Below are 25,951 nucleotides of genomic sequence, written 5' to 3'. Positions count from 1 at the left end.
GAGGACACGGAATTGGCTTCTCCAGCAACATTTACGGACAAGGAGGAGTACTGAGGTGACCGATTCCAAACAGTATGCCCAATTAGGTGAGAGGAAAAACAATGCTTCTATGCCCCCTAAAGAGAAAAATCTGAACAGGTAGGAAGCAAAATGTTAAAAGTACAACTGGTGTAAAATCTGGGGATTTTAATATCCTTCTGTAAGATTTTAACAGAGCCTTATTCATTCAACTAATATATAGTACAATTTAAATGCCTGAGTATTTTCTTCAGGCCTGGATAAGTATATGCCATGTTCCACAGCTTAACAATTTTTGTTCATCAAGTTGTTTGTTTAACCAAGGCCTCATTCCACAGACAAGGAAATGCTGACAGCCTGAGAGAGCTAGCGACTTGCTGGAGGTCTCAGAGTGAGCCCTCACAGCCCCTGGAGCGCAGCCTGGAGCTCTGGCGAGCAACAGAAAGAGATTTGGTTTGCACCCAAGGTTCCTGAAGTACTGTCCTTTCCAAGGGGAGGAAGCTCCCTAAATACAACCATAAACGTGTGCTTGATCATACACCGCAATGATTTTTAACCAAAAAGTTCGAAGCAAAGTATAATTTCCTTTCTCAATAAATCTAAGAACTTTTGCTTTTTCCAAAAAAGAAAGAAAAAAGTATACTGTATATTTTCCTAATTATTAAAAAGATATATCTTCTACCAGCTACTGACTACTAGTTTTTCATGCAAATCTACCCACTCCAACCTGTACATGTCTGAATATAAATTTATGTATATTTGAAAACTTGCCAACCTCTTGTAATTTACTCCCTTATAACAGGATATAACAAAAGCAAAGTCATAATTTCTTAAAGTTTACTGAATCCACAGTATGCACTTAATAAAATATCCCATTGTCCTTTCTTGTGGATATTGAATTATTAAAAGACCCCAATGGAACAACAAAATGAGATATGATTTCTTTAAAGAAGAACATTGTTTCCATTAGTTATATCAGATAGAAAGTTTTTAACCTGTAATTAAGTAATTATTGGCTTTAAACCAATCTCTGACATGAATTAGATTTGCAAAACATGTAACCTTTACTTGACCTATATTTCATTTTATAAATGGGGCCCCAGCACAATCTGTGTGATCAGTAAGTGGATTACCACAAACAGCATCCCTTCTACTTGTCAGATATTATAAATGATCAGCCTGGCTGATACAGAAAGCAAACAGCTATTGGTCTAACCTTTCAGGAGACTGGGGCCCGTCTTCTGAAAGTGTGATCTATCATTTTTACTTTACAGCTTTCTGTACTCACGGTACTCATTTCTGTATCCTTGACGATGATGTGGCTATAAATGCACATACAAAAGCCTTACAAACGTAATAGCTTCCATGTGTATTTACTTTGATAGCCTTGCCTGCCTCCAGCCTTGGGAAGGCAAAGAGCTGCTGCCTTTTCTAAGGATTGCCCTGCTCTGTTTTAGAGAAAAGCCATCTCACAGTCACACACAATGCACGCAGCCTCCTCATCCATCATTTGCCACCCTGACAAATCTGAACATTAGGTGAATTTTCAAAGGAATAGAGTCTTGTCACTAAGAATTCTAGTGATGGGGCAGGCAGAACTGAATTTGAAGAGCCACTCAGCCGCTTACTGGGTGTGTGGCCTTAGGTAACTTACGTTTCAATCTCCTCCACTGTAAGATGTAGATAAAGGTACCTGGGATTGTTGGAAGATAGTGCACGATTGAGTCCAGTGTCTGGCATGCAGCAAGTGCTGGATAAACCAACGTTGCTCAACACTATTAATAAGATATTTTTCAGGCACAACGGATAACAGAACCAGCATTTACAAAAGGATCCTTCCTCCCTGATTTCTCAAACCAGAGACCCACTGACCTTGCCCTGTAGACCAGGAAAGAATGAAAAGAACTCCGTGATGCCCTCCTTCCAGAACCCAGGCAAACACTGAGCTCCCAAGGTCTCTGCCTCAGCTGTTTCTGCGGCTGGCAATGGTTATTTCCTGGGATCCAACAGACTGGTTTGCAAGTAGACTTCTGCAACCCAGCTCCTTCGTGAGTCCTATTTAACGTTCAACATGAATTTGGGGTTTTCTAGAGCTTTAACCTTAATAGCTTAATATATTCTACTTTAGAACCTAAGCCCATGGAGAACATGTTTTTGTTTAATGTTTTGATAACCTGGAAGTACAGAAATGCCTAGAAAATCAGCTGGTGGATAAATCCTTTCAGACGCACACAGCATGCTGTGATAGGCTAGAAGAATCCGCCTTTTCAGTTAGGAATTGTAAATCTCCCCTGGCTAGAAAATCCCAGAAAAGACCACGAACCTGGGACCTCAGGGCACACACAAAAACCTTGAGAAAGGGAGGGAAGGTTCCTCTCCCACAGCAATCCAACCCCCTCCCTGATGGAAGGGAGAGAAGTGAAAGGAGGCCTGACAATAGAAGACAGCTACTTCCCCTAGCCCCCACCAGTGGTGGTGTTTGGTGGTCTGTCCTGCCATCTGCAGAGCACCTGGTTAACAGGTTACCTCTGTAGGAACTAAAACGCTTGCACTACTCCTGGCAAGAGCGGTTACAAAGTTTCTTAGAGGCACACACACACATGTAATCGCAAACATAGGTAAAACTATCTCAGTTACCTAAAAGAGCGTGTTAAAACGCATCAGGGTGATGATGTTTTGTTGGCAAGGAGACTCTGGTCTTGGTAATGGTTTTCTTTCCACTTTCCTGTTATTTTTCAATTTTCTAACAGCTCAAAAAAGTATTTAAAAGTGTAGAAACAAGTTCATTAAACTTCAGCACAGGTTACTTTTTAACAAAAAGGAACAACAAGTACTCAAAATTTGTCGATTTTCAAAGTAAATAATGAGTGACCTGTCCTACCAAAGACCTGATGACAAAGGTTGATAATAAGTAACGAGGAAGAAGCGTCCAAATGTTGATCTGGGTAGGCTGCCCTAGACCCTGCTCTGCGCGTCCAGTCCACCTGCCTTTCTTTTTTCTGTTATGCATTCTGGTCAATCACAGAGGTTTGGGGAACTTGGAGGGCGAGGTGTGAGGACAGAGGAACAGCTGGAAATCAGGTGGGGACACCAAACCCAATCCTCGCAACTGCTTCGACAGCCTGTAGCCCGGCTCGGTTCACCGTGCAGGCGCCTCTGGGCTCTCCCCCCGGCTCTCCCCGGGGCTGGGGGGAATGGGGGAGCTGGCGCGGGCGCAGGGAGCTTCCCACCCTGGCACTCGCACCGCTCAGCCCCCCGTTCCTTTGACTGGGATTGCAGCATTGCGAGAGACGGTCGACAATTCCTACCTTCAAAAGAGGTTCCCTGGACGCGGCACGGAAGCTTCCCGTACTCCTACAGAACACCGGTGACAGTGGGGGTCTTGGGGACCCGGGGGTATGGAGAAGTGGCCTTAAGCTTGGTCAGTTACCCAAAGGGAAAAGTAGGGGGCGTCTGGCCAGTCCGAAGCGGCACCGACCCTCGCAGAAGCGGCTTCTGGAAGGGCCCTCAAGGAGGAGAATCCTAGCCCCAGCCGCACACATGCAGGGGTCGCTGGCTCGGCTGGGCCCATCCACCCACCCAAGGCCTCCGCGTTACGCAGGTGCGACGGGGCTCGGCCCGACCCTGGCGGGCTCTGCGTGGTGCAGAGCCAGGTTACCTTGGTGCCCTGGTGGAAGTCGTCCACCGACCGTGAGCCCATGAACGGGAACTGCATGTGCGTGTGTGTGTCGATGCCCCCGGGCAGCAGGAGCTTTCCCGCGGCGTCGAGGACCCGCAGCCCCGCGGGCGCGGCCCCGGGCGGCAGCAGGTCGTGCCCGAGCGCCCGCACCACGCCGTCCTCCACCAGCACGTCGGCCACCTGCGAGGCGTCGTCGTTGACCACACGCCCACCGCGGATCAGGAGGCGCCCGGGAGCCGCCATGGCGAGGTAGTGGTCCCCACGCACAGGACAAGGCCCAGGCCCCGGCCTCTGCTACCTACGGCCGAGAATCCGGAGCCCCCTGGGCCCCCTCGGCGGCTTTAAAGGGGGTTAGGTGCGGACTCCACCCCCCGGGGAGGGCCGGGGCGGGCGGGGGGTGGGCACAGTCCTCCCACACAGTCTGGGCCCTCCCAGCTGTCTGAGCCCCTGGAAGGGAAAGGTCTTGGGATTTTTGAGAATAAAGGGTGTGGGCATTCCGTCCTAAGAGGTCCCCTTGTTTAGAGCGTGTCTGCAGGGCCCAGAGAGGGAGGAAGAGACAGGGCCACCGGCAGCCGGCACAGCAGCGGTGAAAACACGCAGAGTCACCCCCAGCTGGGCTCGGATTTCTTTGTAGCTCCAATGAGCAGTCCCTTAACCAAAGGGTCGGTTGATAAGGGGTGTTTAGACCATTTCGTGATTGTAGGAACATCAGCCGCAAGGTCACTGGGTAACCCCGCCGTCTGGTTGGGCCCCTGTTGTACAGGCAGCGCTGACCCTGCAGCCAGGCAGCCCAGGGTTGGATTCTCCACCTGCAAGAGGAGCCAGCGGTAACAGAGCCGGCCCAGGGAACTGGAGAGAGCCTGGGTTCTCACGACATTGAGCCTCTAAACCCAGCCACTCCCACAGCCTTTCCCGTTGGTCTTCCCCACTTGTTGCTTAAGCTCGCTTAGTTTGGGTCTTTTGTCACTTGCAGCAGTCACCTGAGAACGCCTGGAGAGAGACCTTCTACGGGTCACCCATGATCTGGGAGATGGCGTTTCCAGTAGCGGGTGCAAGGTATTATTACTGCCGGATTTGCCCAAGCTTCAGCTTACACCATCCTTAAAATGATTAAAAAGTAGAAGGCATCAATAATTTAAAGTGCCATAGACTTGGCTGTCAAGGCAGGGACAGGAAACCCAAGAAGGTTATGCAATGATTGTCAAGGGAAAGGTGAAAGGGGTAATTATACACATAATGAAAGCCCTACACGCTGCACAAGTCAGCACTACCCTGGGAGTAGAAGATTGGATGTCAGTGCTGTTGGAACATCCTTTCTGAAACTGTCCAGGTGAATGATTTCAGAGAGTTCTTTATCTTGGGCACTTTCTATCGTGAGGTGCCCTGCAACACAACACAAAACAAACTTCCTGCATTTAATTGCCTCAAACTGTTGTTGGAGAAAGGGCTGTGGAATGTCACTGGGGTGGGAGGAAGTGGCTCAGGGAGAGTGGTTGAGAGCAGCAGCCGAAGAGAGAGAGCGGAGTAAGAGGAGGGAGAAACGCTGGCCTGCAGAAAAAAAGGGGTTTCTGGCTGCCTAGCCAGCTCTCCTGCACACCAGCCTGCAGAGGGCAAGGCACAGTGGGACAGACCTGCTCAGCCAGGGAAGGCTTGGCCTCAGTGCCTTTCACCTCTCTTTTCTTTGCCCTATTCAGCCTCCAGAAACTGGGTCCTCAATGGCCAAAAACCAACTAAGATGGGTACACAATGTTGGCACTGGGAGGAAGGCAGGAAGCAAGACCGCTGCTGGTTTGCACTTTTCTTGCTGGAGAAGGAATCAATTTGATTGACTAACATATCAAGATACATCAGAAAGCATTCTTGCTCAGAGCAGTGATTTCCAGGGAACATTTTAAAGGAGGATTACAAAGGTTCTGATGCTTAATTTGTAGGAGCATGTCTGCTTTGGAGTACAGGTGAGAGCGATCTGGTAGTTAAGAGCTTCCCAGCCCTGCTGAGGGTCCACGGGCACAGAACAGCCAGAGGAGCAAGCAGGTGACTTCCTTCATGGAGTGGTTCCAGTGTTTGGAAACTAGCTCGCTGGACTCAGCCTCAGTCCTTGGCCGTCCTGGAAGTGCCAAGTCTGCCTTCTCTGTTCTCCTGGCCCATCCCTGTCCTACTGTGGCCACCCTGGGGGATGGGAGACGTTTTCAGTGTTTCCACCTGATGGAAGAGCTGTCTGTGGGGTAGAGGGAGGGGATGGTGAGGGTGTGTGGGCAACACTGAGCGAGAAGAGTCGGCTGTCTCAGGACAGTGCACCTGAGCTGGGGTCTTGGCATGCTCCAGTTCCCTGGCTTCTGGCAGGGCAGTGGATTTATACCCCAATCAGTGATGAAAGTGGGGGGAGGTAGGTAGCATGGAAGGGTTGGAGGAAAATCACCCGAGGGAATTGGAATTAGGAATCTGATCCTGCTTCTGATACCAACTTCTGGTGTGAGCTGGAGCAAGTACTCATGGGCTCAATTTCCTCAATTGAAAAGAGCAAGGCTGACAAGAGCTTGGGTGACCGATCCTTCCCACTTTTACAGTTTTGTGATTCTGGGAACAGAGAGTGTCTGGTGTATTCCTAAGATTTAAACTCTTCTTGGGTTCTTATTAGTGAATTGGAGAACAAGTAAGACTTAGGCCTTCTAGATCCAGGACTGTCTTATTTCTAGTCTCTGCTTGGAAAGGGAGCTCCATGTGGAGTATAAAACTTGCAGTCATCAGGGGATGATGTTTGGCAGGTGCTATGCTTAGGATGTTGCATCCTCTCCAAAATTCATACTGAAACTCCATCTCCGGTGCAGTAGTATTAAGGAGTGATTCGGCCACAGAGGTCTCTCCCGTGTGAATGGTGATTTAAATACCATGAGATGTAGCAGATGGGCACCACCTTGGAAGCAGGGAGTCCTCACCTGACAGTGAACCTGCTGGCACTTTGGTCTTAAACTTGAGAACTGTGAAAAGTAAGTTTCTGTGGTTTATCAATGGTGCAGCAGCCAAACAGACTGAAACAGCAGGACTGGTCTTAAAGTCCTTGGGCTGATGAGCAGCGACAACATTTGTATCACTGCTCAACAGTAACTTGCATGGTGGGCAGGACTAGTCTCCCCTGATTCTGTAGAGCTGTCGAGGGAACTGGCTCAGTGTGCAGCTCCAGAGGGCACCCATCCCTGAAGCACCACCCCAAGACAGATGGAGAAGATGGTGCCCTGATAACACTATCAGCAGCAGTAGCTAAGGTGTATCGATTACTCACATCGTGTCAGTACAGAGCCAGATACCTCACATGTATTATTTTCCTCAATCTTCACAACTCCTTGAACTAGTACTGTTTTTTCACTTAATAGGTGAACCCTTTTCTGATTTCCAGTTTTTAAATTTGAGAGGTACACGTGAGCACGCACATGTGCACCCAGGCACACGGGCACACACACACACACACACATACACAGAGCTGCTATCCACTGGTTCACTTCCCAAATGCCTACAGTGATTGGAGCTAGGTCAGGGCTGAAGCCGGGAGCTGGGAACTCAGTTCCGGTATTCCATGTGGGTAGCAGGGAACCAGTCACTTGAGTTATCATGGCTGTCCCCCACCTCCAAAGTCTACATTAGCAGGAAGCTGGAGTCAGAGCCCAAGCTGGGAATTGAATCCGGGTACTCAGATGTGGGTTGTGGGTATTTTATTGCTGGGCTAAATGCCTATACCCAGATGCGCCTTTTGAGGTCAATTGATTGGTCCCAGGTCAAACCTAGTGACCACTGGAGGTAAGGCTTTCATCCTGGAACCTGTAATTTACCCATTATATAACTCTGCACTACAAGGCCTGAATTTACTTTGGGTTTTAAACATCACCAGCAACTTGACAGCACTGTTCCTGTCTCTTGTCCTGTCTCTTGTTCCTGTCCCATGGTCCAGAGCAAAGTTAGACTTTATGGGATTTACTGCCACTTTTCCAGGAATCCTGGGAGGCCTGGGCCAGGGCCACAGCTAGGGCTGGAGCAGGGGAGCAGGCGCTGTCCCCAACCCCCCGTAGCAGTGTATCAAAGTTGCAGAGGTGTGACACGGGTAAGATTCTGATGGCCCAGGTGTTGGAAGAATCATTGTAAAACAAGACTGTGGGATGTAGAGAAAGGACAGTGAAGGTATGCCCTCCCCCCTTTAAAAGGATTTAATTATTTATTTGAAAGAGTTCACAGAGAAAGAGATAAGAGACAGAGAGATATTCCATCTGCTGATTCACTTCTCAAATGGCCACAATGGCCAGGGCTGGGCCAAGCCTAAGCCAGGAGCCAAGAGCATCTTCCTGTGGTCCCTGTACCCAAGCACTTGGGCCATCTTCCACCGCTTTCCCAGGCGCATTAGCCAGGAGCTGGATTGGAAGTGGAGCAGCTGCACCAATCTGTGAACTTCTGGAGAAGAAAAACTGTATCATTTATATCTTTGTATTAAAAGAGCTATTACAACAAAAGTATACATGTGTCACAACATCACATGATACTTCATAAATATGTATAATTTCATGTGCCAACTAAAAACTAAATAAATGACTCAGACCTTACAAAAAAAGACCTGTTACAGAGAACTGCAGTGCAAGAGACAAGCTCACCAACTTTTCATTCTGTCACGTGACTGTGTGGAACTCTATCGTAGGACTTCCCTATTTGATCTGTACTAATAAGGACATAGACAGAAGTCTCTTTAAAACTGCTTTGAAGCCTCAAACTCCACTTTCTCATCACTTACGTCTCAGTTTGTACCTTTCAACTTCAAGGAAGTTCATTTGGTAAGATAAACAAGTTACTGAACCAATTGAGCTGCAACATAAATAATTGCAATATCAAACAAAACCACTAGGTGTCCTCTTGAAAAGACCAACTGTTTGATATACTCAGAAATTTGTCATCAAAAACAGGTCGATCCCCAGTGACTTTGTAGCACTACTGAAAGATAGTTGTCCTTTCTTCAAAACCCAGAGAAAATTGGCTGCTTTCACCATTTTCTTAACTATGACTAATGCATTCTTATGGAACCTCTAAGTTCCAAGTACATCTGCACACAAGTATTATAAAATTATGACTCTCTAGATTTATACAATGTATTCTTCACATTAAGCAAATTTTTCATGTTATGACAAAGAATATGATTATTCACTTTAAAAGGTTTAATAATGAGAGTTTTTTTAAGATTCATTTATTTGAAAGAGTTACACAGAGAGAGGAGAAGAAGAGAGAGAGAGAGAGTTCTTCCAACCAATGGTTCACTCCCAAAATGGCTGCCGGAGCTGCGCCAATCTGAAGCCAGGAGCCAGGAGCTTCTTCTGGGTCTCCCACGTGGGTGCAGGGGCCCAAGGACTTGTGCCATCCTCTACTGCTTTCCCAGGCCATAGCAGAGAGCTGGACAGGAAGTGGAGCAGCCGGGTCTTAAATGGTGCCCATATGGGATGCCGGCGCTTCAGGCCAGGGCGTTAACCCACTAAGCCACAGCGCCAGCCCCAATAATGAGAGTTCTTAAACTAATAACATCTGGGACCAGTGCTGTGGCATAGTAAGTTAAGCATCCATCTGCAGTACTGGCATCTCATATGGGTGCCAGTTCATGTCTTGGCTACTCCACTTCTGATCCAACTCCCTGCTGATGGCCTGGGAAAGTAGTAGAAGATGACCCAAGTCGTTGGGCCCCTGCACCTTCGTGGGAGACCCGGAAGAAGCTTCTGGCTCCTGGCTTCAGATTGGCCCAGCCCTGGCTTTTGCAGCCATTTGGGGAGTGAACCAGCAGATGGAAGACTTCTCTCTAATTCTGCCTCTCAAGTAAATAAATCTTTAACATAAAATAATAAGGTTCCATTTTTCCTTTTTCACATTACAAAACTTACATTTGGTGTACATAGTCTTACTCATGCATGTAACTTTTACATCAAGTATACTTGAATACATAAAATATCCTTGATATATATGTGAACATTTGGAGAAATATAAAAATGTTAGTTACACAGTAAGTGACATTTGTTGAGAGACAAAAAAAATAATAATTTGTCTCTAATTTTGAAATATCTTCCAAATTCTTTCATTCCAAAGTATAGCTTCCCCTGTATCCTTGACACTTCTTATTTTCTGTTTTTTTTTCCCTCTGAGAAGAATATTATTGCATAAATCATTTCTTAAAGATAAGGCATTTTTATTATCATAATAATAACACGTAGATTTCCTTTGCCTTGAGTCTTTCGGGGGAACAAGCAAAAGCATTACTTTAAAATGTGACGATGCTCAGCTCCTCCAGGCAGAAATCCTTCATGTACTCTGGTTAAATCCAAGCAGTGTTCAAGGGGAAAGTTGGACTTCCAGAGCCATAGCTGTGGACTTAGACCAAAGTAGGCTTTGAGGGAAAAGTTAAATGGGTTATCAGTATTCTTTCAGTTAGCAGACACAATTCTGTGTTTTTAATATGATTCCTATCTGTTTTGGATTCTGTTTTGTCTCCAGTGCGAGACCCTGCTCTGCCCTCAGTGTTTGCTATGATCTATGGGAAGCTAACCCTTGGCTCTTCTCTCAGCAGCCCCCAAGCCACCCTGTGAGAGCCCTTGTTCTTGTGTCTGTGGACACCTCAGCGGGCACCGCTCAGTTCCTCCACAGCACCTCACTGCCCTCCATCTGGCCTGGGGAAGATGGACCCAGGGAGAACCACAGGCTGCCACTCTCTGTAGGCTTCGGCCATTAGGACAGGAAACTTTGGGATTCTGCATACCAGGAGTGTGGTCCAAAAGTGTGCATGGTGCAGCCATGTCTCCCTGATGCTGTGAACTCCTTGACGTCTGGGAGGCGTGCGGTAGAGGAGAGCCAGGGCTTGGGGTATAAGGTCAAGGGCAGTACTGGTTAGAGCGGTGCCTGCATGTGTGGTCCCTCCTTAAATATCCATGAAGCAGTTACCTGTTGCCACACGAGACTAGGCACTGGGCTAAGTGCCATGCATATGTCATCGCATCTCTGCAAGAGTAGATGAATGTTTCTCCAGCCACTCCCTTGCCAGTAGTACAGCCCAGAGATGTCTTTCCCAGGGACCTAGGGGCCATCCTCTAAATGCAACCCTCAGGGAAGCCAGTGTCCTTCCCTCCCAGTCTCCTAACTGCTTTCAGAGCCCATTAGCAAGCCTAGATGAGCTGATCACACGCCAATATTTCCTGCTAGCTTGTCCTGGTGCTTCAAAACCTACCTGCTTTGTAGTTCAGCAGACTGGAGTTTTCTCTGTCTTCTCCATTGCAGTAGCTATCAATAAAGTCTTCCTCTTCTGTTTAACTTTGTCTAGGTCACCGTTCTTGGACACTTCTTCCAGATTCCTTTTCCCTTCCTTACCCCTAAGCAATCACAAATCTATTTTATGTCTCTGTAGATTTGCCTGTTCTGGACAATTCCTATAAATGGGATCATGCCATTGCTGGTCTTGATAACCAACTTCATTCATTTCAGAGTGTTTTTGAGGTTCATCCAGGTAGTGGCATGTATCAGCACTTCAGTACTTTGTTCCTTATTTATTTATTTATTTATTTGAGAGAGTTACAGACAAAGAGAGACAGAGAGAAAGGTCTTGTTTCCGCTGGTTCACTCCCCAAATGGTCGCAATGGCTGAAGCTGCCAGTCCGCAGCCAGGAGCCAGGAGCTTCTTTCAGTCCCCCTTGTGGGTGCAGGGGCCTATGTACTTGGGCCATCTTCTGCTGCTTTCACAGGTCACAGCAGGGAGCTGGATTGGAAGTGGAGCAGCCATGATAGAAGCTGGTGCTCATATGAAAAGCTGGCACTGCAGGCAGAGGCTTTACCCACTATGCCACAGCACCAGCCTCACTTTGTTCCCTTTTTTTGACAAATAATATCCCATTGCAGGGCTAGATCCCATTTTGTGTACCTGCTACCCAGCCACCAGCATAGGCTGGCCTGCTAGAGAGTGCTCAGACACACATTGAAAGAGTTGTCACCCAAAGTAATTGATTTGGGGGCCAATGCTGTGGCATAGTGGGTAAAGCTGCCGCCTGCTGTGCCAGCATCCCATGTGGGTGCCGGTTCGAGTCCTGGCTGCTGTGCTTCCTATCCAGCTCTCTGCTATGGCCTGGGAAAGCAGTGGAGTTTTCCTTGGGCCGAACTCTTTGGACCCCTGCACCTGTGTGGGAAACCCAGAAGAAGCTCCTGGCTCTCTTGCCTTCGGACAGGCCTAGCTCTGACCGTTGAAACCAATTTGGGAGTGAACCAGCACATGGAAGAGCTCCCTCTCTGCCTCTGCCTCTCTGTAACTCTTTCAAATGAATAAATCTTTAAAAAAAAAAAAAAGTGATTGATTTGTAGCGAAAAAGGTGATCACAGGCAAATCACTTCCAAAGTTGTGATATCATCAGATGAAACGGGTATTTTTTATTTTAGGGGGAAGTGAGTATGTGAGAAGAGTTCTCGTCACTGCATATGGAGGTGAGTACAAGTCTATACAGTGCAGATACAGGTTGCAGATTATGGTAATAAAGTTTAAGCAACTTCTGGGGCAGAGGTGTTAGTATTAAAATGAGGCAAACGGTGACCTTTACATACTTTCTGAAACATCTATGTAGGGCATTGCTCTTGCATTAGGGTCTATTCCAGTCCAGGGTGGCTGGTGATTCATCTGTCCTTGGAATGTAACTGAAAACCTGAAATACAACTTTGGAGAACATGAGGTGCTTTTAGGGACTTGAAATGAGTCATGATAAAGACTTGTGAGTTGCTCGAGGCATTGACCAATGACATATCCATCTTTCAGGTGACAGATGTTTGAATTGTCTCTACTTTCTGGCTATTAGGAATAAGGCTGCTGTGAATATTTTTAGTCTTTGTATGGACAAGTCGTCATTTCTCCTGGGTCTCTGTCTAGGAGTGAAATTCCTGCGTCACATGATAACTTTGTATTTAACTTTTGAGGCACCACCAACAGATTATTTTTCAAAGCACCTGCACCATCTTACATCCCTACCAGCAGAGTATGAGAGTTCTCATTTCTCTGCATTGTCACCAACACTTGTTATTCCCTGCCTACTTGATTACAGCCAACCCAATAATGGTGAACTAGTTGTTTTCTAACCTTTTAATGTTTTCAAAGCACATATGATTAAAAAAATAAATCTTTTCTATATGGCTGTAATAAAAAATAGAAAAAAATCTCTCCAAAATTCTAAATGTGAAAAACATAATACAATAGCAAAATAGTTCAAGTTTAAGAGTTGCATTACTTTTTTTTTTAAAGATTCATTTATTTATTTGAAAGGCAGAATTAGAGAGAGGGAGAGGCAGCAAGAGAGAGAGAGAGAAAGGGAGAAAGAGAGAGAGAGAGAGAGGGAGAGAGGGAGAGGGAGAGAGAGAGAGAGAGAATGAATTTTTCCATCTGCTGGGTTTCATTCCCCAAATGGCTGCAATGGCCAGGGCTGGGCCAGGCTAAAGCCAGTAGCCAGGAATTTCATTTGGGTCTCCCACATGGTTGCTGGGGCCCAAGCACTTGGGCTGACCTCTTCTGCTTTCCCAGGTGGATTAACAGGAAGCTGGGTTGGAAGTGGAGCAGCCGGGACCCTAACTAGCGCCCCTATGGGATGCTGGTGCTGCAGGTGGCAGTTTAATCCACTATGCCACAACACTGGCCCCAAGTTATACTACTTTCAACCTCAAGGGTAAGGGCATGTATTGATGTTTCTGTTGATGTTTGAGTGGATGACAATTTCTATCACATTTGTTCTGAGTATTAGCCATGAAGGACATAAGGCATTTAGCACTATAGTTAGTACCCAGGAAGTATAAATAAATGCTTGTTTTCATTCCACACCAAAGAAATAGTTACAGTTTCACTGAGTACTTGACAAATTCTAATGGTTAACTGATGAGATAGAGAAATGGGGCTTATATTGTATGGCAAAATCTCAATAAAAAGTGGCTGTAATGCCAAGGCCAACAAAAGGAACTAGGAAAAAGATGCAGCTAAAATCTAAAATTCACAAAATGGAAACTAAGTAGTAACTTTGCCCTGCCATTTTCCCAAAGATATTTCTAATATAGGCTTTGAACTTTCTGTGATCTTTTACTGGGAGGTTTTCTTCCTTTACCTTCTTTCTTACTGATGGCCGTGTTTCTGTGTTTCTATGTGTAACACATCTTTAAGCATCTTTTGCAGGGCTGGACAAGTGGTGACAAATTCTTTCAATTTTTGTTTGCTATGAAAGGTCTTTATTTCACCTTCATTTACAAATGAGAGCTTTGCAGGATATAATATTCTGGGCTGGCAGTTTTTCTCTTAGTACCTGGGCTATATCTCGCCATTCCCTCCTAGCCTGTAGGGTTTCTGATGAGAAGTCTGCTGTGAGTCTAATTGGAGATCCTCTGAGAGTAATCTGATGTTTCTCTCTTGCACATTTTAGAATTCATTTAGATTCCTCCTTAAGATTTCATTTTCACAAGAGAGATTTTCTATCCTGTGCAGTAAGGTTTTCTGTAGTTCATGAATTTGTTTTGAGAACTTCTAAATGTTCTTACCATAAATTTTTTGAAATCTGTATCTTGCATTTCTTCTATCTCATCATCTTCATAATCTTGTATTGGAGTGTCATGTTCATTTGGGGGCATAATAATGTCTTCCTTGTTCTTGTTTCCTCTGTTTCTGCATTTGTTGCTTGGCGTTGTGGAGATATTCTTTTGTTTCTTTTTTTTTTTTTTTTTCCCTCGCTGTGGTGGCTTTTCTCGTTATACTATGACTCTAGATTAAGTGGACTGTCTGCTTTTGGTGAATCCTTAAAGGCTTGTGGTGGGTGTGGCCATAAAGCTCTGTTCTGTTCTTCAGGGTTAAGGGTGTGGCAAAGGTGACACACCCAGGTTTGGTGTGGTAAATCTCTCTCTCTCTCTCTCTCTCTCTCTCTTTCATCAGAGAAGTAATTCTGCTTAGCTGAGCTATTCTCCTTGAAGGCAGTCAGTGTCTGAGCACTGGCCCCTGTGGGTATAATATTCGTCTGCTCTATCCCAAGGACCACACAAAGGATCTGTGCAGTCCTCAGTGTAAGCTCAGATTCCCCTTCAATCTCCCACCAGGTTGCCAAGGTTACTGAGTTTGTGGCATCTCCCACTGAGTACATCTTAGGAACACCGTAAGTTCTCCCACACACCCTGTTTTTTTTTCCACACTCACAGTTCATAAGCCCCACACATTCTCTAGGTCTTAACCTCCTGTTATTTTTCCCCATCAGTCAGGTTTTCTTGCTTGGCTGAGAGTTGGCGCAGCCCTGAGCTGGCACAGCTGTTACATATGTCCAAAATGGCACCTGCTCTTTGTCTTGCTCACCTTTGTAAGGTGAATGGAGAGAGAGATTCATGTCCATACTGGTCCCCTTTTTTTTTTTTTCTCTCTCTCTTCTAGTTAGCCTGGGGAACTTCAGAAAACTAATTCTATAAGCTATTAGGCAAAGAATTTCTATGTTCACTTGAAATTAGAACTCAGTAGATAAAACAGAATTAAGGGCTGACATGTGGGGCAGTAGGTTAAGCTGCTGCTTGTGATGCCAGCATCCCATATAGGAGAGCTGGTTCAAGTCCTGGCTATTCCACTTCTGATCCAACTTCCTGTTAATGCACTTAGGAAAGCAGTGGAAGATAGCACTAGTACTTGGGTCCCTGCCACCCACTTGGAGACCAGGATGGTATTCCTGGCTCCTGGCTTCAGCCTGGCCCACACCTACCTGTTGTGGCCATTTAGGGAATGAACCCACAGTTCTCCCTTTGTCTCTCCCTCTTACACTCTGCCTTTCAAATAAATAAATCTAAAAAAAGTAAATATTCAAGTACAATTTGATTCTATTATAGTGAAACTGAGAAAAATATTTTGAATATTGTTTATTTGTTGCCTTGTAAAATAATTTATAAACAGAAGTAACTTCTCTTTTATATCTTTCATACTTGTCCATCATTGAATCCTTTCAGTAGCCCTTAAGGGTAGTATCTCATTTTTCAGATAAGACAATAAGGTTTAGGTAAATAAAGTGATTTATTCAGTCACAAAACTCACAAAAGTAGTGGAGGCAGAATTCAAGCTGTGATGTGTCTGACCCCAGAGCCCATGCTTGTCCATCTCACTGCACTGTGCCATTTCTCCCTAATATAGCTCCCATGGCACTTCTAGGAGGATATTAAACTTCTATGGGCTTGAGCTTCCTCCCAATACTCACCCCGATATCTAAGTATCCTTACTTGGAAACACTTAAGAGCAAATTTTTTAAAAAGTATTTTGTCATCAGTACACCATTGTTGTCCCAGGTTGGCATGGGGGGACCAAGTCCTCAAATGTTTGAGCACTGATTTTTCAAATCCTGTGAATTCTCAAAACCTTTTTTTAAAAAAAAATTTATTCATTTGAAATTCAGAGTTACACAGAGAGAGGAGAGGCAGAGAGAGAGAGAGAGAGAGAGAGCGAGCGAGAGCGAGCACTGTGCACTTCCATCCCCTGGTTCACTCCTCAATTTGCTGCAACAGCCAGAGCAGGTGCAGATCTGCAGCCAGGAGCCAGGAGCTTCTTCCAGGTCTCCCACTCAGGTGCTAGGGCCCAAGGACTTGGGCCATCTTCTGCTGCTTTCCCAGGCCATAGCAGAGAGCTGGATCAGAAGTAGAACAGCCAGGACATGAACTGTTGCCCATATGGGATGCCAGTGCTGCAAGCAGTGACTTTACCTGCTATACCACAGTGCTGGCCCCTCTCAAAACATTTTGTCCAGATGAAATCTAATGGTCTAGTCCAAGATACAAATTGCATTGTGTTCGGAAAAGGGCAAGGATGCAGTTTACTGACAACCCTGCCATCAACTCTAGCTACATTTATTACGCAGTTAACACACTTCTCCTTCTCTGTCCCATACATCATCTCCTTTAACCCTCCAACCCGCCTTGATTCCTGATGTAAGAATCTGTAGACTGGTTGGGAATGTTGCTCAGTGGGTAACTACTGAGAAGCCTACAACAATTGCTTAAATACATAGAAAATTTTTTTTTTTTAGATTTATTTCTTTGAAAGGCAGTTACAGAGAGGCAGAGGCAGAGAGGGAGGGAGGGAGGGGGAGAGAGGGAGAGAGAGAGAAAGAGGGGAGGAGAGGGGAGGGGGAGGAGAGGGAGAGAGGGAGGAAAGAGGGGAGGGGTAGGGGGAGGGAGGAAGAGGAGAGGAGTCTTCCATCTGCTGGTTCACTCCCAAATGGCTGCAATGGCTGGAGCTGGGCTGATATGAAGCCAGGAGCCAGGAGCCTCCTCTGGGTCTCCCATGCAGGTGCAGGGGCCCAAGGACTTGGTCCATCTTCCACTGCTTTCCCAGGCCATAGCAGAAAGCTGGATCAGAAGTGGAGTAGCCGGGACTCAAACCAGTGCCCATGCCATACCTACTATAACACAGTTTCGGCCCTGAGGTTTCTTTTTTTTAGGTAACCGGAAGTTTGAAGTAGCCGGGTCAGGGTTGATGTAGCTGTCTAGCAATATCAGGCTTTTTCTCTTACTTTTCCTTAAATTAACCTCTTCTCTGCTCTGCATAGATATCAAGTATGCAGCTAGCAGTGTTGGCTACATAAGGGGAACTAGGTGATCTGATAAGTATTTGGTTCTAAGAGTCCCATAAAGCCCTTCTCCAGAGTCACTGTCACTAAGGTACTTTCCTCAGGCCCTGGGCTCTGCAGGGTCCTTTCATCCAAGGCTCCTGGGTCTTGAAATTCCATTAGACTTCAGCACAAGTGGGCGGTTACATTTTCTCCTTCATTTTCTTGCTCCTCTTTGGACTTCTGTTCTGGGTTGCAACTCTCTTCCATGACCCCAGAGGTGTCACATTTTCATCTTGAGAAACTACTACTATTTTAGAACTTTTCACATACAAGATGCCATTTAATTAATGTTTCAGAGGTTTTTTTTAGATATTTAAACACTAATAAAACCAGACCATTCCAAAGCACTTACAATGAGCCAGATGATGTTCCAAGAACCTTATGTCTGAGAGTATTAATTAATTCTCCCACATCCCTATTATCATCTCCATTCTACAGATGAAGAACTAAAACACAAAGTGATTTAGCAACTTGCTGAAGGCCACGTGCCGTAGGTGGAGTAGGATTAAAATCTGATTCCAGGTTTTTACCCACTAGATTGTTGAATAATTTTCAAGGTTTTATAGGTTAGCATACCTTGTTGAAATAGATGTCATTTTAAATATAGTTGAAAATAACAGGTAATCATTTCTCTCCACCAACTGTCTAAATATATTTAAAATTGCATCAAAGCTGATTTCTAACTTAATATGCTAAAGCAAATTATTTTACCTCTGTATTTATAATAAACAAATGTAAGATATGTAGAATTGCATACTTGTGACAGAGAATTAATTTGATTTTTTTTTCAGCAAATATGCTTACTAGACTAAAACTGCATCTTAAAATATTGATAATGGCACCTCACTCTTCTATGTATCACAGACTGTGCAATTAGGTTAAAGGGATCACAAATTCTTTGCTGATCTCTCAGCAGGATTGGAGTCTATTTCTTTCCGTGCTCAACATGGATTGGCCTTCATTATGTCAGGAGTAACATCCTGGGACTTCTAAGACTCGGTTATATGCAGCCTTGTAGCTTCTGCTGAAGGATATTGCCTCATGCATTCTTGAACCCCAGCTTCCACGCTGTAAGGGCCTAAGCTGCTATTTGTGCAAAGGCTCATGTGGAACAGTTTTGAGGCTTCTGGCTAGGGGCCCTCACTGGATTCCCAGTCCACATCCAGCACTGGCAGGCCAGCCACGAAGGTAGGCTCTTTTGGGAAGATGTCTTTCAGTCCCACAGGAAGGCAGGAGCTGGAAGAGTCCATTCTGCTGAGCTCTGCCCACATAATTTATTTATTGGCAAATGGAATAATGACTGTAGTTATTTACTTCAAGCATAAAATTTGGGAGGAGGAGTAGTTATGCAGCAACAAGTGACCAGAACATATTTTAAAGCCTTCACAAATAGTATACTTATTCCTCTTAGTAATCTCAAAGCTAATTATCTTTCAGATGTCAAAGATGAAGCTCAGTGAGTTTGCACAATATCCCATCTGTCAATTCCTACTTGAAGGTGAGTTATTCCTCCTGTTTGATAAATATTACTTCATGATCCATCTTACTCACAGCAGACTCAGATATGACTAAAGTTAAATCTAAGTTCTGTCCTTTTAGGTCATTTGCCATTGGGAATTATAGTTCATAGGCTTGTGATTTCAGTTACAAATGAAGGACTTGGTAAGTCCATTACTCAATGGAAAGTACTTACTCAACAATGGGTAAGTACTATTTGTTGGGCATTTGGCACGGTGGTTAAGATACTCACATTCCATATTGGAGTGCCAGTGTTCTGCTTCAAATCCAGCTTGCTGCTAGCTAATGTGTACCCTGGGAGGCAGCAGGTGATGGTTCAAGTAGTTAGGTCCTCGGCATCCACATAGGAAACCTGGATTCTAGGTTTCTGGCTTTGGCCTGGACCAGAGCAGCACCAGCTATGGGGTGGGGGTGGGGCACCTGGAGAATGAGCCAGTGAATGGAAGCCCTCTCAAATGAAATGAAAATACATTCAGAAGCATTTTTAAATGCTTTTAAAATAAACTTCCTTATAATGAAAAAGCAGCTGGTGGTAACATTTTCACAGATATGGTTCTAATGGTGTTAACATGAGATACATACATTAAGGGGGTGGATGTGTGCCAAAAAATGTCAAAATGGCCTTTCTGAAGGAAACTGTGTAACATCACACAGTGGTAAACTATGTGTGCATGCATGATTTATATTTACATGTAGGTATATATAACACGTATGGGTATGACAGATTTCTTTGAAATGTAGAAAACTGCTGATTAAACCACTATGCTAACTTCATTTTAAAAAAATACTTCTACTTCTAATATCTGATCTTCTAATATCCACTTCTAATATTCTGTGAATTTTACTTTACTACTTTCTATTATCTTAAATGTTGAGCACCTTAGCAAAAAATACAATCAGGCAACATCCAACCTGTGATAGTATCAGTATGTATCAAAAGTAAAAGAATTCAGGACCAAAAGTGCCATGTACATTAAAAAAAAAAAATCCCATTATCTTAGAAAAAGCAAACAAAAAAGGAAAAAAAATTCTCCTTTAAACATCTTTTGGGTTAAACAGAAATACTGGAAATTAAGGGCACCTAAAAAATGACCATGGTAACACTAATGCATCTAGGTGATTTAGCTAATCAGTGCTCAGAATCTAGTCCATAGCTTAAAGCTCACATTAATAATTAAGAAGAAATAAAATGAGTGAAGTGCTCTCTGAGTTAGCACTTATTTATCTTAATCCAGAAGAGGGAAGAAACATTAACACACCATAAGGAGAAGCAGCCAGATCCACAGAAGAGAAAACTGCCCAAATCTAGGCAAGTTCAGTTCAGAAACTTCAGTGAAATGTCTGGTTCCTGATACCAGATGAAACATAAAAGCTATATGGACCAATTACAACAGGAAATACCAACAAAGTTATTAAAGAGCTACTTGCCAAAAACTACACTTGACTCAGAAAATGTCACAAGGATACTAAAGAACTGAAAATTCCAATGCTATTCAAACTATTCCAGAGCATGGGAACAAAGTTTCTAAAGCCACTAGCATAAAATACAGATCTTCTGAAAGATAAAATACACAGGCATGCGCGCGTGCGCGCACACACACACACACAATCTGCAGTTAATTTCACTCACAAATATAGATATCCTAAATAAAATATGAAACACAATCTAGCAACATTTTAAAAAAATACACATGACCATCTACAGTTTATTTCAGGAATGCAAAGGATGGTTCAAAATTACAAAATATATTAATGAAATTCATGTTAAGGGATCAGAGAAGTATTATTTGGGCATCTCCACAGATGTTGAAAAGGCATGTAATAAAACATGCATTCTTAAACATTTTTTTTAAAAGCAATCAATGGATCTCCTTAATATGAGCAAATGTTATCCAGCTCAACCCAGTTCATCATAGCCAAAGCTATTTAACATTATTCTGTAAGTACCCGAAAATGCAATTACACAACAGAAAGAGGTAGGCACACTGAAGCAAAGGTTACATATTAATGTCTGCAGGCAACATGACTGCAGATCTGGAAAACACAAAATAACTGAAATGCTGTTACAAACTAAGAAAATGGAGTCAGGTAGCTGGGTGGAAAATTAACATTTATAAGCTGTTAGCCTTTGTATATAGTTAAATCAGACTATAAAGGACTTCATTAATAACAGTCACAAAAATGATGAAATTTGTAAGAAAATACTGTTTAAAAATATATGGGATCTCTTTTAAATTTAATACATATGAAGGAAACAAGAAAAAGGACTTAAACAGGCACCAATTTTAGGAAGGGCACCATGGTTTATATAAAAACCTTTACTACAATGATGGTGTCCAATCTCTCCAAGTTAACCTATCAAGTTAAAACTGGCCAAAGCAAAGAACCCATGAATTTGTTTTATGGAAATTAACACACTGATTCTGGAGTTCAAATGGAAAAATAAACAAGAATATTTGAAAGAGTTAAAAGTAGTCATTAAAAAGTGTAGGGCTGGGGCTGGCACTGTGGCAGAGCAAGGTAAAGCCACCCTCCGTGATGCTGGCATCCCCTATGGGTGCTGGTTCCTGGTCCTGCTGCTCCACTTTCAATCCAGCTCCCTGCTAATATCCTGGGAAAAACAGTGGAAGACGACCCAAATATCTGGAACCCTGCGCCCTCATGGAAGACCCAGATGAAGTTGTTGGCTCCTGGCTTCAGTCTGGCTCAGACCTGACTACTGCAGCCATCTGGGGAGTGAATTAGCAGGTGGAAGATCTCTCTGTAACTCTCAATTTCAAATAAACCAGTCTAACTGGTACAAAAAGAGAAAGAAACACACACAAATAATATGGATTTTTACTGTGTGATAGTAGTTGCATTGCATTTATTATTTTTTTAAGATTTACTAAGAGGCAGAGTTACAGAGAGAGACAGAGAAGTGGACCAGCCAGGACGCAAGCCAGTATCCATATGGGATACTGATGCTACAGGCGGAGGCTTAACCTACTATGCCGTAGAGCCAGCCCTGTTCCATTTCAAATTAGTTAAAAAAGAATGTATGTTTAACAAATAGCTTTGGGAAAACTAGGAAATCTCCTGGGGAAAAAAAAATTGAAGCTTTAGATTCAGGGTAGATCAGTGATGTAAATGAACATATTCAACTCTGCTTTTTAATATTCACACTCTAATATTTTCCCTTTGAGAAAAGAAGAAGATGAACACACAGTATAATTTGCCTTGCCATGTATGGCATGTACATGCATATGCACACATTTACGTACTGTATGATGATGTTTCTGGAGGGAGAGATAAGAATCTGGTATTGGTATGTGCCTCTCTGAAAGGGAACTCAAAGACAGGGGTCGGGGTAGCACATGGATTGCTTACTTCTAAATTAGGATGATGGATTAAGTTAAAAAATAAATTAAAACATAGGCCATAAAATAAAAACAAAAGCCCTATATCCCAATGTATACTACTAGTAGGGTATAAAAGAAGATTAATTTTGTAACACAAATTCTACCAGTATAGTATTCTATAGGGGTCTGAAATATATGTGGAAACTGTATAAAAAGAAAACTGATTGTGTTACTGCATCTTACACGGTACATCAATTAAGGGCAGTTTTCTCCAAAGCCAAATGATTTTCAGACTCTCAGGGAGTTCTCTCCTGGAGTTCTATATATACCACTACTTTACTATAAAGCAGTTAAGGAAGAACATCCCTCATCCCAGTTTTCTTCTACACATATTGCATATTTTATGGACTGAATTTATATGCACCAAATAAAAATAAAAAACAACTTTGATTTAAAAAGTACCTCAAGGCAATAAAAAAAATTATTTTAATTTTTGATACATATTAAAACATTTTAGTCAGTTCTTTCTGACAGCATAACAAGACAAATACACAAGACCTCAAACATGCTTTAAAATGACATTCAGCAAAGTACTTAAATTTAATAAATAGCAATAATCACACACAAATACATTTTTCATACTCAATTATTAAGCTACTAAAACAGACAGCTGAAGAATAAATAAACAGAAACTGACAATAAAAAAATATACAGGATTCTGCAATTCACTTTACTAAAAAAATGGGGGGTGATCTGAATGACTCATCTGCTTTTCTTCAAGACTGTAGCTTAATCCCCCCATGAATAAAATATACTGGAAAAAAATCACTCTTACAATAATGCAGTTTTTAAATACAACAAATAAATATGAAACCAGCAAAGCAATTTCAAGTTGTAATAAAAATGCCCCCCAAAAGCTATGGAAATATATAGTTACTGTGGTAGCAAATAATAATATTTAAAGTGATAGTGCTTGTGCACTAAGCTCATCTGAGACCTTGATGTGATTTTAGTGCAAATCCCTAGGGTCCAATACAAGCATAACCCTATATTAGGGAAAGACATTACCAGCTGGAACTTGTCATGTACAATTTTTGTACATATTTTATAAAGTTCAAGATTTAATGCATAGTAGAGTATCTTCATTCTCTCAATCCTGTTCCTAAATACAGATGAAAAAAATTAAATGTGTAGGGATTTTACCATTTGGTTTGTACCATATTTGAGTATTAAAGTCAACATTAGAAAATCTATAAAAGAGTTTTGTTTTTGCCATTAATTTATCTAACTCTACCTAAATTTCACATCACTGCATGTTAAACATAAGAAAAAAATTTTGAGAAACTTTTTTTCCTGTTGACAAGTTCATATTATGATGAAATCCAGTAATAGTCAAATGTTAGACAAATAAGAACACAGGTGAGTATAAGGGCTTGCTTTTTTTTGTACATTACCAACCTTAACATCTAGCATAAGTTATAAGGTGTGTTGGCAAAAGCATAAAAGATTCAATTAAAATAAGGTACTATTTCGTACAAACAAACCTTTTAACATAGGATAGATAAAATGACAGTCAAATAAATGTTTCAGCAGCCACATTTCTACAGTGAACTACAGTACCAGGATAAAAACAAGGAGAAACCAATGGAAGAACATTATCGAACAAAATGAATACATAAACATGTAGCTGCTAAAAACAGGAAACTCTAAATTCTGAGTTATGAGTTATTTAATTTAACCATGCAGGCTAACATATAATAAGAAATAACCCTGCATCTTTTTGTTTCTTTTTAAACTAAAACTAGTTCAATTGTAAAGTTACAAAACAATGAATGGATATTGCTCCAACTTACAATCTCCCTTACCCGATTCGTACCTAGCAAAGTAACAAAGCCTCATCATCACTCGTTTCATTCTTCAGTGTTGCTTCTAAGCAAGTATCTGGAATCTGAGCAGTGTGGACGATGCCACAGCGCTCACAGGGGCCATCTCGACTGCTCGGTCTTACGCCAGGGTTTGTTGCACTATATGGTTGTCTAAGCCCTTGTCCTTGATCGGAGGCAAGATCAAGAAGAGGTCTGGAGCAGTCATTCACGTCAGCATCTGAAGCTCCATCAGAAACTGGAATTAGCATTTCGACATCGTCATCTTCGTCTCTACTATTTACCCCATTATCAAGTTGTCTCAAGGGACTCTGATTCTGACTTACGGAACTTGATCGCCCTAATGTAAAACGAACCCAACGTAGCCCCTGAGTCATACGACTTAGCGCACTTGTAAGCTGGTGCCGTGCCGGACTCACACTTGGGGGTTCCACACTTGTCACATCTCTTCCATTATCCATATGACCACCTCGAGCACTCTGAGTTGAGGAACTTCCACATGCTCCCACTGTTGCTTCTACTGCTGTCGTGGGAGGCACTTTTTGGGGTAAAGGAGCTGCAACCCCACCAGACGCTCCCACTGCATCTCTTCTCTCGTTCTCGGCATCGGTGTCGTCAGACTCCACAGAAAACAAACTTCTGTGAGTATGATTTCTCTCAGGTTCTCTGCTGGTACTCTGACTAGGAACCACCTCATCTCCATCTGCGGAGACCAAAGCCAATGACCCTGAATGACGTGATCTTGCAAAATTAAAAATACGATTCCAAATGTTGCTAGATCTGCCTGCCATAGGCAGCCTGATTGAAGTGAATCCAAGCTGAGATCTCACAGCTAGCCTCAGGTTTTCCAAAACAGATGCCTGCAAAAGTAAGAAAAGATCCTAAGTTTTCTGACAAAGTATTAAGTAAAAAACACCTTTCTAATAGGAATGTGTTGTAGCTGAAAACTATTTTTTTTTTTATTTGACAGTTAAGAGTTACACAGTGAGAGAGACAGAGAGAAAGGTCTTCCTTCTGATGGTTCATCCTCCAAATGGCCACTACGGCTGGAGCTACACCGATCTGAAGCCAGGAGCCAGATGCTTCCTCCTGGTCTCCCATGCGGGTGCAGGGGTCCAAGCACCTGGGCCATCCTTCACTGCCTTCCTGGGCCACAGCAGAGAGCTGGACTGGAAAAGGAGCAACTGGGACTAGAACCCGGTGCCCATGTGGGATGCCGGCACCTCAGGCAGAGGATTAACCAAGTGAGCCATGGTACCGGCCCCAAAACTAATTTTTTATTAATGTCTATGGAAGATCAATTTAATTCTTTCATCTGTAAAGGCTCAACCCACCAAAGAATTTAATCTATAACTCGAAACACTGCTTATTATGTTTGATTTTCTTGATAATTCTTTCATATATGCCACTTAAAAATGATATTTACCATCAATTTTAAGTTACTTTGTTTTAAAGCCTCACATAATAACCCAATCCTAAAAGTATACCAAAGCTACAAAATACAATTATATGATACTTTTATTAACAAGGAAGGAAAAAGATTCTCCACTGTAAATCAGTAAGTGACCAAACCTGTGAATAACAGATCCAAAGCTGTTTTTTTTTTTTACAAGCACAGAATAAATTAGCTTGGATTTACAAAGCAGAAATTTTTGAAAATATGTGAAAATTGTATGTCCCAGCATTGGTTTGCAGTGATTTGTTTACTGAATGGATACCAAGGAGTTAATTTTATAGTCGCAAATAAAGAATTCAATACACTTCTAATATAGCACAGCAAACAAAAAATAAAGCTAAAAAAATCAACTTTCTTATACCACTCCAAAGTCATATCTACCCATCTGGATTCCTTCCTTTTTCTTTTTTTTGACA

The 25,951-nt window shown here is 43.0% G+C and overlaps 2 protein-coding genes and 1 long non-coding RNA gene across 7 annotated transcripts in view; 1 reads left to right on the top strand and 2 right to left on the bottom strand.

Annotated features, from left to right (window-relative positions):
* DPYS (dihydropyrimidinase) overlaps positions 1-4,013 on the bottom strand; it is a 108,389-nt gene extending 104,376 nt beyond the window's left edge. For all 4 annotated transcript variants that reach the window (XM_062188125.1, XM_062188123.1, XM_062188124.1 and 1 more), the window contains exon 1: positions 3,677-4,013. In XM_062188125.1, the coding sequence (XP_062044109.1) occupies positions 3,677-3,940 (264 nt within the window). In that variant the 5' untranslated portion in view covers positions 3,941-4,013. The remainder of the gene's footprint in view (positions 1-3,676) is intronic.
* A 670-nt stretch (positions 4,014-4,683) lies between these two features.
* LOC133757585 (uncharacterized) lies at positions 4,684-18,835 on the top strand. Its single transcript, XR_009865699.1, has 3 exons — positions 4,684-4,753; positions 12,128-12,172; positions 18,775-18,835. It is a non-coding gene; the product is annotated as an uncharacterized LOC133757585 (long non-coding RNA).
* A 1,747-nt stretch (positions 18,836-20,582) lies between these two features.
* LRP12 (LDL receptor related protein 12) overlaps positions 20,583-25,951 on the bottom strand; it is an 80,266-nt gene continuing 74,897 nt past the window's right edge. For both annotated transcript variants that reach the window (XM_062188120.1, XM_062188122.1), the window contains one exon: positions 20,583-24,939. In XM_062188120.1, the coding sequence (XP_062044104.1) occupies positions 24,073-24,939 (867 nt within the window). In that variant the 3' untranslated portion in view covers positions 20,583-24,072. The remainder of the gene's footprint in view (positions 24,940-25,951) is intronic.

Source organism: Lepus europaeus, chromosome 4, assembly GCF_033115175.1.
Source record: "Lepus europaeus isolate LE1 chromosome 4, mLepTim1.pri, whole genome shotgun sequence".
NCBI classification, from domain to species: domain Eukaryota; kingdom Metazoa; phylum Chordata; class Mammalia; order Lagomorpha; family Leporidae; genus Lepus; species Lepus europaeus.
The sequence above is the reverse complement of the archived record's forward strand: the minus strand, read 5'-3'. Positions and strand labels throughout refer to the sequence as shown.